General features: G+C 45.1%; 1 protein-coding gene across 1 annotated transcript in view; it reads right to left on the bottom strand.

The window, feature by feature from the left end:
* Positions 1-11,471, bottom strand: part of LOC112080654 (catenin alpha-2-like) — a 611,175-nt gene that overhangs the window by 74,835 nt on the left and 524,869 nt on the right. Inside the window, 4 exon segments of the mRNA XM_070442653.1 lie at positions 691-732; positions 735-890; positions 2,621-2,777; positions 6,011-6,103. Coding sequence (XP_070298754.1) covers positions 691-732; positions 735-890; positions 2,621-2,777; positions 6,011-6,103 — 448 coding nt within the window.

The following is an 11,471-nucleotide window of genomic DNA, read 5'->3' as shown; positions in this document are numbered from 1 at the left end:
CATTTAGTCCAACAGTTGCAAACAAGAGTTTTTATCGCCGTTTCATTTGCTTCCATATTGAAAAGTGTTCAACTATTGTCTTTCTCTTTGAGTCAACTACTCAACACAGTTTATGCACTGCAGTGCTAGCTAGCTGTAGCTTATGCTTTCACTACTACATTCATTCTCTGATCCTTTGATTGGGTGGACAACATGTCAGTTCATGCTGCAAGAGTTCTGGTAGGTTGGAGGAGGTCCTCTGGAAATTGTCATAATTACTGTGCAAGTCTATGGAAGTGGGTGAGAATCAAGAGCCTCCTAGGTATTTGTATTGAAGTCAATGTACCAAGAGGAGGACGGAAGGGTAGCTGTTCTACCGCTACACCCATGGTGCTACCTACAGAGTGCTGTTGAGGCTACTGTAGACCTTCATTGCAAACAGTGTGTTTTAATCAATTATTTGGTGACGTGAATATATTCAGTACAGTTTTATCGAAAAAGGAAACTTTTAAATGTTTATGGAAATTCACTGAGGGAGGTGGTCCTTCCTCCTCCTCTGAGGAGCATCACTGGTGTGTTGTGTGTGTGTGTGTGTGTGGTGTGTGTGTGTGTGTGTGTGTGTGTGTGTGTGTGTGTTGTGTGTGTGTGTTGTGTGGGTGTGTGTGTTGTGTGTGTGTGCGTTGTTGTGTGTGTACACTACGACCAACTCACCGGTCTCAGACAGCAGCCTGATAGACTCCAGAACGCGCTCGTGTAAACGCCTGGCTCGTAGTTCTCCATCTCCGCGTTGTGATGTGAACGACGCGGGCCGCCCCGACCCCTGATGGCGCCCGCCGTGCGGTCCAGAGTGTCCACGTCGCCTTCCTGCAGGGCGATCACGCACTTGTTCACGTCCTCCAGAATGTGGTTTTCTGTGGGGTAAAAAATAAAGGGAGGGAGGGAGAGAGAGAGAGAGAGAGAGAGAGAGAAAGAAAGAGAAGGAGAGGGGGTAGAAGACAGAGAGAGAGAGCGGTAGAGAGAGCGAAAGGAGAAGGAAAGCAAGAGAGAGTGCGCGAGAGAGAGAGCGAGAGGCACGGTGGGGGGTCAGTTTGGTGTTCATTAGGCACAAACATGCTCATGGGATAGCTTAGTAACTTGAGGGTCAACTGCTGTTTGATAAAAAAAAGAGAAAGTCCAGATTTCATTACACAATCATTCTAACCCTTTCATTCAAAGAGTCCTTGTGGACTACAATTAAGACAGTTGCAGAATGAGTGGTAGTCCTTCAAAAGACTCCACACAGAGTTTCCCGAACTCGGTCATCAGGACCCCAAGGGTGCACGTTTTTATTTTTTCCCCTAACACTACACAGCTGATTCAACTAATCAAAGCTGTATGACTAGTTGATTATTAGGGCAAAAACCAAACAAGCACCCTTGTTGGTCCCGAGGACCGAGTTTGGAAGCAATGCTACCATAACGGCGACCTGTACTGTGTCGTGAACGTGTATGCTCACGGTGGTGTCAGCATATGCATGTGTGTGTCAGCATGCGTGTGGATGTGTGTATTCTCCTCTTTTGAAAGTGATTCATTTTGAACCGTGATCCTGTACTTGTCGCCTCTGTTACCCAGACTACTGTAGCATTGTTAACACGCGCCGTCAAAAGTTACATAGTGAGTGGGTGACCCATCAAGGGCGTCCGCCATGAGGGTGTTGTTCAGATGAAAGGACTAAGCATGCCCCCCCCCCCCCCACACACACACACACACGGTCAACAGTAGTGCACTACTGTAATAGGGAATTGGTCCATTTGAATATGATCCCTAAACAACCGGTGACTTTCTTGAGAAAGCATGTCTGTGTCCTGGAACTGCGTCAATAGCCCCTGACCCACTATGGCCTACGACGCTTAAATCCCGTACAAGCAGAGAATACTGTGTTCGACCGTTGTATCTCCTAATGACTAACTCACTTAATTATCATGGTCATCTGTATTAAATGATATCACAGTCATCATCATTAGAAGCCATACCGGTATCTACAGGAAAGCGTTCTCCTTTCTCTAAATGGGAGCAGAAACAATGTCGGATAAACGCGTCTTTCGGTGGAAAAACACTGTGCTTATCCTATACACAGTACAAACACACATAGTCTACTTTATCTCGGGCTGTATGTATCAAGTGTCTCAGAGGAGGAGTGCTGATCCAGGATCAGGCCCTCCCTGTCCATGTCATCTTTTTCATTTTAAACGAAAAAAGGTCAAACTGATTCTTAATCAACCCTCCTACTCTGAGCCATTTGATACATACGGCCCCAAGTGTCAAGAACTATTATACAATAAACGGTTAGAATCCGTGAGGCTATATGTTGGTGGCAGTGGAGGCTGGTGGAAGAAGCTATAGGAGGACGGCTAATTGGAATGGCTGGAATGGAAGTATTGGAACAGAGGTTTATATGTTTATATATGGTTTCCATATGTTTGATACCGTTCCATTTATTCCATTCCAGCCATTACAATCTGCCCGTCCTCCTATAGATCCTCCCCCCAGCCTCCTCTGTTTGGTGGCAGCTCAGTTGCAACTCGTTTTAGTGTTAAAAAGCACTTCATTTTAACAGTGTACAACATTGTACAGTATTTTCTAATCTTTCCCAACTCCATACCTGACACGGACAGGAAGTCATCCACRGAAGTGATATCGTCRACGGCCTCGGTGAGGATGCGCACCTGCTTCTCCCATTGGTCCTTGAACACGTCCATGTTGTCCTGGGCAACCTTGCTCTGGGGCCGAGCAGCCAGGGTGAGGGCCGCGTTGATCACCTGGGGGGGTAGAGAGTGAAGGTTGAGAGAAAAGGTGTGTGTGTGTGTGTGTGTGTGTAGGACCACCACAATTAAGGGGATCTCCAAATCCAGTCCTGGAGTGCTTACTTTACAGGCCGTGCAGGGTTTTATTCTAGCCCAGCACTAACACATCTAATGAAGACAATCATATATTGTTCTCCTTTCCAGACTGAAAGTCTTCCAGACTGAAGACCATGTTAAGTGAAATCTGGGCTGGATTATAACCTTGTAACTCTCCAAGACTCCTGACTTCAAACCCTTTACCTAGATTAAAAGACTGAAGTTCCTCCTAAGGAAATAGGACTAGCTCGAGGCCATGACCAGGACTGTAGTTCAACGATTAACACCCTTGCTATATACATTAGAGTAATTAAGTAAGTAAGAAGCCTCGCACGAGCCTCGGTACACCCGCTAGATAGAGTAGAGGATGTGAAATGGACCACATCAGCGGTACAGTAGGCTATAGCACWKTCTACTTCCCTTTCTGCAGTCAGTTTCCTTAAGCACATTAAAGGGACAGTGCACCCAAATTGAAAACGACATGAACGTCATTGTGCAGTCTATAATCGACAGACTAGGTAGGACAGCAATCCACGCTTTGGTTTTGTTTATGTCGTTTTGTCAAGATGTCATTTCGTAATGGGTGACGGGGGTTCTCTGGATACACTTCCAGCAGATTGAACAGCAGGATCGTTTGGAAAACTGGATGTCTTCGTAGGAGAAAAATCATTGTTAATCCCAGGAATGAGAACTAATGATCTAACAGATAGACAATGTTCCAGCCCGGCAAATTACATGGATAATATCCAGTTAATATATTCATGTTTATTCAGGAACGAGTGGTAAAGCAATAGGCAGGRTGCCATTACTACTGTAGGCATGTATGACTGACTAAACCAATCAGGATATTTTTTTTAYTTTGTACATTTAARTCATTTAGCAGACGCTCTTATCCAGAGCGACTCACAGTACATTCATCTTAAGGTAGCTAGGCGAGACAACCACAACTTCCCCCACCACCTTCTTATTTAAAAAWTGTCTCGCCAATTTCGATCTTGYCCMATCGCTGCAACTCCKGCAGGCACCCGGCCCAACACAAGGAGTCGCGATAAAGCCCCCTCGTCCAAACCCAGACATCACTGGACCAATTGTGCACCATTCCCATGCGACTCCTGGCCACAGCCGGTTGTGGCACAGCCCGGGAATGAACCTGGTTCTGTAGTAWCTCCTCTAGTACTGCGACGCAGTGCCTTAGACCGCTGTGCCACTCAGGAGGCCCTGATAGTTTACATTTTTTAACAAAAGTTTTGCCTTATTTTCTACATACGTATGGTGCTATCAAGTCATCCAGACCGATTTTTTAAAAGTCCATTAGCTTGTTAAAGCTTGGAAAACAAGGTATATATATAAATATATAAATATAAATATATATATTTTAAATATGCCTGAGGTAGGTTGAGCGGTTAAGGCCGTGGCCCCTAAGCACATATGGAATCCCTGCCTGTGTGGGATTGAATCCTGGACCCACCGGCCTTCCCACTATGTTCCATGCATCTTTCTACCATTTAATTTCTGTTTATATCAGAAAAAAAACAATTTCTGTTTATATCTGTTTAAATCAGGAAAAAACACGTTTGAAATAAATGCCAAAAAGTGAAGGAACCCATTTGCTTTTACAGTTTCKACTTTTAGCTCAATTAGCCTAAAAGAGACTCTCCTAAAGAGTCTGATCAGGGATCAGGGTTTGACAGCCACTAAYGATGCCTGGCWWYAAGYAAAGCCAGTCATCTAATACACACACTCATCTTACATAACCCTCCTTTTTTGTTCTATTCACTGTTTTCKTTTGTCTTTAACACCCCTGTCAAACCGACCTCCTGTTAAAACACAAAATTCAAAAAGGCCCCTCGCACACCTGAGTCATCTTATTGCATGTGCGTGGGAATAATGGGATTACTTAAAAGAAAAGACAAACTCGCACCACGTTTTTTTATTCAAGCTCACGCGTCGACCTCTTGGCCTTCGACAGGGCTTTTTCAAAATGTCAAAACAACCATCTATTTTATCCCCCACCTTTCTTTTTTTCTTTCTTTGAGTCACTTATCCTCTATCGCTCTGCGCTTTCTCTATGTTGAGCCGTTGCCGAGGAAAAGCGACAGCTGGTTAACTTAAAACTTGCAATCCCCTTCCAAAGTTTTCTAATGCTAGCCTGGACTCAGTGGAGGTCAGTTTATCAAAAAGTGGGTCTCGGTGGGTGCAATGTGGCTGCTTGTCGGGCCCCGTGTGAGTCTTCGAGAGGCTAGCACCTTGAATGTTAAGAACTGCCCCTTCCCTCATTCCCTCCTTCCTCTCCTTTCTTCACTTCCATTAGTGAGCGCAGGGTCCCCTGGGAAAATGCCCCGAACCTTAACCTTGGAAACAACGTATCGATTGCCACCTACTCCTCTGTCAGACATCCAGAGGAAGGCCGCTCCGGGAGGCTAGAGCTTCCATCTGTATCTCTCTCCTATACCCTTCCCTCTCTCCTTCTCTTTCTCTCTGTGCTCCCTCTTTCTCGCCTCCTCTATCTTTTTCTCTCTCCCTCCCAATCGCTCTCTCTCTCTACCTCTCTCTCTCTCTGCCCTCGCTCTCTCTCTCTCTGCCCTCTCTCTCTCTCCCTCTCTCTCTTCCCGCTCTCTCTGCCCCCTCTCTCTCTCTGTGTGCTCCCTTTGACTTTCTTGTTACCCACACAGACACACACAGTACTAAGACGAAGAACGCTGCCTGTGCCCAAACAAACTTGCCCGCCAGCAAAGTTGTGTACTAAAGTCTTACTACTCTGTCTTCCTCACCATGTACAATTACTGTGTGGGTTTTCTTTGATCATTGTTAACAAGTTGGTTTTAGGGTATAGTGACTCAGAGAGAAATGTAATAATATATACTTACTCTCTATTCAATGGCACTTCCCAATGCAATGGCATGGCAACCAAATAATACAGTGTGTTTAAAAAACTCTACAATAAATGTAAAAGAGCTGAACCGAGTACCTCCAATGGGTGGTGTTATTACCAGGGTCATGTTCAGTAGGGCGTACCGACACAGTCCCATTTTGCAATGGAAAACAACAATTGTTTCAKGTAGTTACCCTCCCCTGTTTCACTACATTTCAAAACGTATTTCCTCTCTACTAAACAGGATCCAAGACATACAGTACAGTGTGGTGATGYATACCTGTGGGCAGAGGCTGTCGATCTGGGTGGCAGCCATTCGCACCAGCTTCACACCCTCCTCGTTGTTGGAGATGGAGCAGGCCAGGTTAGCCACCTATAACAAGAGAGAAGACACAAAGTCTGAGCTACTTTTTGGCATGTTCATTAGACGGTAACAAACGTCAGACAAGGCTAAATTCTTCAACGGGTTTTCGAGACTCTGCCTACTACAGGCATTTAATCATATTCTTTCTCTCACGATGCAAGTACCCTTGGTATTACTATTAGCGATGGTCTGTTAGCTTTCACCTAAAACCCCAACACAATTTCCCCACTAACGCTCACACTGCTTAACCTCTTATAATGTGTGCAGATAGTGATTCCTGAAGGAGGCTGTCTCYGCCACAGCCTTAACTCATGTCTGTAGCTATCTGTAACCGGCGGCAGGGGATTTAATGCTTGGCTAGTCAAGGCAATGTTGGGGCAAAATATGTACCGGGGTTTGGGCTTGCTCATCTGTTTGATTGGTATTTGTTATTCCCCTGCGTTGAGACCTGGTGGGTGCCCCACCCCCTCCATCCCTCTCTTTCTCTCTCTTCGTTGCGCTATAATTTCCCCAAAAATAGTTGAATTATTTAGATCACATATGGACTATAATGTGAGTTTTCCACTAGTCTATCTCAAGGGCATATTTTTTCTGAGAAAGAGAAATGAAGAAACTGAGAAAAAGAAAGAGAGAGATTGAGGAATAGAAAGACCAGCTTTCTTCTGTTCTACTGTGCTGACGGCACTACTGTTAAGATGGTGGCAGGGTGAGAGACTGTACTAAATTAATCCTCGTGAGTGGCAAACCTCCTCCACCGCTCTCCACTCCTCTACCACCCTTTACTCCTTCCCTCTCTCTCTCCCTCTCTCCTTCATTTCTGAAAAATCACTGTTTAAAAAAAATATATTATTCAGATCGCATACGCTCTTAGAATGAAAGGTGCTATCTAGAACCCAAAAGGGTTCTTCGGCTGTCATCATTGGAGAATCCTTTGAAGAACACTTTTTGGTTACAGGTCCCTTTTGGTTCCAAATAGAACCCTTTTGGGTTCCATGTAGTACCCTTTCCACAGGGGGCTCTGCATGGAACCAAAAGGGTTCCACATGGAACCAAAAAAGYGTGTACCTGGAACCAAAAAAGGGTTCTGCTATATGGACTGATATAGGTACCTTTTCTCGAAGAGTGTTAGGACTATAATGTGCATTTTCCACTGGACTATCTCAAGGGCATATTTTTCTGAGAAAGATGGAGAAAGGACAAAAATGTGAAAAATAATAATAAGAGAGAGAGATATTGGGCAATAAAAAKAACAGGTGGACCAGCTTTCTTCTGTTCTACCCTGCTGGCAGCACTACAGTTAAGATGGTGGCAGGGTGTGAGATTGTACTAAATTAATCCAATGGCTGCTTTACAAAACATAATCACCCGGAAATGTCAGATAGCTACATGGAGAACTCTGCGTTAATCGGCAAAAGAGTGGCGGCCATATTGCCCCAGGCCTTATACAATGGACTCCTTCCTTCCTATCAGAACCAAATGGATAAGCCTAAATGGGCACCTGTAAGGTGGCAGTGTCATGTATGTAAAGAGTCTCAGACATTAGTGGTGAAATACTCAGAGTGCCTTGAGGTTCATTACCGGAGAGCCTGTGTGCTTAAATCATTAGCCTGGCTTGTTGGTGCAAAAAGGCGCTTCCTCGTACAATTAGGAGGCCAGATGGCCTTTCAGATGGAACACCTCTTCGGTTTAATTTACGCCTGCGTATGTACAGAGGTGCACTCTCTCGCTCTTTCTCTCTTACAACCAAAGGTAGTCTCTCTCTGCTACCTTCACTTCCCAACACGTCTTAGCGGTAATATCCCTCTCTTTCCTGTGTCTCTCTATCCTGCCTACAAGCAGATAATTCATTAAATCATTCTCTCGCTCTTTCCAACATCTAGAGGCAGGCTCACTCTCTGTCATTCCTCCTGCTGTGGATTCCCAATGTCTCCACTAGCTGGGAGGAGGAAGGGAAGAACAATTTGATTTTCTCTCTCTACACTATTTGCCCAGCTTACAATAATATATATATATATTTTTTAAACAGACCAATTAAAGACAGTCAATCCACTACGTTGGGAGTTTGATACACTCAGGCATGTGGCGACACACACACACACACACACACACTGCACTGGAGTGTGATGTCACACACATCACATTCTCTACCTCCCTGTGTTTACTTTACACCATTTCATTGTCATAACTGCCACATTCTGTGTAATCAATTTAATGTTGCCCCAAAATGAATTAGGTTGGCAACACTTTGGGAATACGTTGAAGCTAAGCTAAAAAGACAGATGCCTGTTGGCGGCTGGTACTGCCAAGGCATATCAACGCTCCTTTTGATCACATGTCACTTTTTGAGGCAAATTGAGGTAAATCAAATCTATGTTAGAAGATCCTCGCTCAAGGCCCTGTGTCTCCCTTTACTAGTGACRGCTATGAGTGACTTGATGGATTGCACTCCTTTGTGTGAGTGAGTGTGTGTGTGAGGGAACACTGTTTAAAAGAAGCTACAGTATGTAAACAATGTTGCAACAAACTAAAAGCCTCTCATTGTGTCATATTGGCACAGAGAGTTACTGTACCTTTATACACATAATAAACCATATCTCTGTCCTATACCTACAGTTAAGCCACATCTCTATCCCTATCTCTGTACTATACCTCCAGTTAAACCACATCTCTATACTGTATCTCTGTCCTATACTCCAGTTAAACCACAACTCTATACCCTATCTCTGTCCTGTACCTCCAGTTAAGCCACATCTCTATACCCTATCTCTTACTATACCTCCAGTTAAACCACATCTCTATACTGTATCTCTGTCCTATACCTCCAGTTAAACCACATTCTATACTGTATCTCTGTCCTGTACCTCCAGTTAACCACATCTCTATACCCTATCTGTACTATACCTCCAGTTAAACACATCTCTATACGTATCTCTGTCCTATACCACCAGTTAAACCACATCTCTATACCTATCTCTGTCCTGTACCTCCAGTAAACCAACTCTCTATCGTATCTCTGTCCTATACCTCCAGTTAAACCACATCTCTATACCTATATCTATACTATACCTCAGTTAAACCACATCTCTATACCCTATCTCTATACTATACCTCCAGTTAAACACATCTCTATACTGTATCTTGTACTATACTCCAGTTAAACCACATCTCTATACCCTATCTCTGTCCTGTACCTCCAGTTAAACCACATCTCTATACCTATCTCTGTTCTATACCTCCAGTTAACCACATCTCTATACGTTATCCTTGTCTATACCACCAGTTAACCATCTCTTCCCTATCTCTGTCCTGTACCTCAGTTAAACCACATCTCTATACCGTATCTCTGTCCTATACCTCCAGTTAAACACATCTCTATACCCTATATCTATACTATACCTCCAGTTAAACACATCTCTATACCGTATCTCTATACTATACCTCCAGTTAAACCACATCTCTATACCGTATCTCTGTCCTATACCTCCAGTTAAACCACATCTCTATCCCTATCTCTATACTATACCTCCAGTTAAACCACTCTCTATACTGTATCTCTGTACTATACCTCAGTTAAACCACATCTCTATCCCCTACTCTGGACTATACCTCCAGTTAAACCACATCTCTATACCTATCTCTGTACTATACCTCCAGTTAAACCACATATTCTATACCCTATCTCTGTCCTATACCTCCAGTTAAACCACATCTCTATACCGTATCTCTGTCCTATACCACCAGTTAAACCACATCTCTATACTGTATCTCTATACTATACCTCAGTTAAACCACATCTCTATACGCTATCTCTATACTATACCTCCAGTTAACCACATCTCTATACTGTATCTCTATACTATACTCCAGTTAAACCACATCTCTATACCGTATCTCTATACTATACTCCAGTTAAACCACATCTCTATACCGTATCTCTGTCCTATACCTCCAGTTAAACCACATCTCTATACTGTATCTCTATACTATACCTCAGTTAAACCACATCGCTATACTGTACTCTGTACTATACCTCCAGTTAAACCATCTCTATACCTATCTCTGGACTATACCTCCAGTTAAACCACATCTTCTATACCTGTATCTATGTACTATACCTCCAGTTAAACCACATTTCTATACTATCTCTGTACTATCCTCAGTGAAACACATTCTATACTGTATCTCTGTACTATACCTCCAGTTAAACCACATTTCTATACCTATCTCTGTATTATAATCCAGTCTGGAGCTTCTTGCCATGGATCATCACTGGAGGCTTCTTGCCATGGATCATCACTGGCGCTTCGTGCATGGATCAACTGGAGGCTTCTTGCATGGATCATACTGGAGGTTCGTGCATGGATCATCACTGGAGGCTTCTTGCCATGGATCATCACTGGAGCCTTCGTGCCATGGATCATCACTGGAGGCTTCGTGCTATGGATCATCACTGGAGGCTTCTTGCCATGGATCATCACTGGAGGCTTCGTGCCATGGATATCACTGGAGGCTTCGTGCTTGGATCATCACTGGAGGCTTCTTGCCATGGATCATCACTGGAGGCTTCTTGCCATGGATCATCACTGGAGTGAGGAGACGTATGGGCAGTCTGGTACGTGGAGCTGCCACAGGCTCACCAGGCTGGGAGACATACAGGAGGCCTGGTTCTGGCAGCAGGCACAGGACTCACCAGGCTGGGGAGACATACTGGAGGCTTGGTTCTTGGCGCTGGCACCGGATACACTGGGCCGTGGAGGCGCACTGGAGGTCTCGACCTAGAGCCTGCACAACCCGTCCTGGCTGGATGGTTATCTTCGCCCTGCACACGCGGGGGCTGGACAGGACGCACTGGCTGTGCAGACGCACCGGAGACACTGTGCGTAGAGCCGGCGCAGGATATACTGGGCGGGAGGCACTGGAGGTCTGGAGAGCAGGGCTGGCACAACCCGTCCTGGCTGGATGCTGACCTAGCCCGGCAACTGCGGGGTGCTGGCACAGGATGTACTGGGCTGTGGATGCGCACTGGAGACACCGTGTGCTTCACCGCATAACACGGTGCCTGACCAGTACCGCGCTCCTCAAAGCGACTATCTTGCTCCAGACTCCAACTCCAAACTCTTTCGTCCCTCTCCACTGCCAACCACTCCTCGCTCAAACGGTCCAAGAATTCCTCCTCGGTCTCGGACTCACCCTCAGCACCGACGCCACGTCATCTGCCCCCCCCAAATTGGGGGGCTGCCTCTCGGGTTTCCGTCCTGTCCTCTTCCCGACCACGCTGCTTGGTCCATTTGTGGTGGTAGTTCTGTCACGGCCGTTGAAAGAAGTGGACCAAGGTGCAGCGTGGTGAGCGTACATTTCTCTTTTTATTTAAAATGTC

The sequence above is a fragment of the Salvelinus sp. IW2-2015 genome, unplaced genomic scaffold, assembly GCF_002910315.2.
Source record: "Salvelinus sp. IW2-2015 unplaced genomic scaffold, ASM291031v2 Un_scaffold16412, whole genome shotgun sequence".
In the NCBI taxonomy this organism is placed as follows: Eukaryota; Metazoa; Chordata; class Actinopteri; order Salmoniformes; family Salmonidae; genus Salvelinus; species Salvelinus sp. IW2-2015.
The sequence above is the reverse complement of the archived record's forward strand: the minus strand, read 5'-3'. Positions and strand labels throughout refer to the sequence as shown.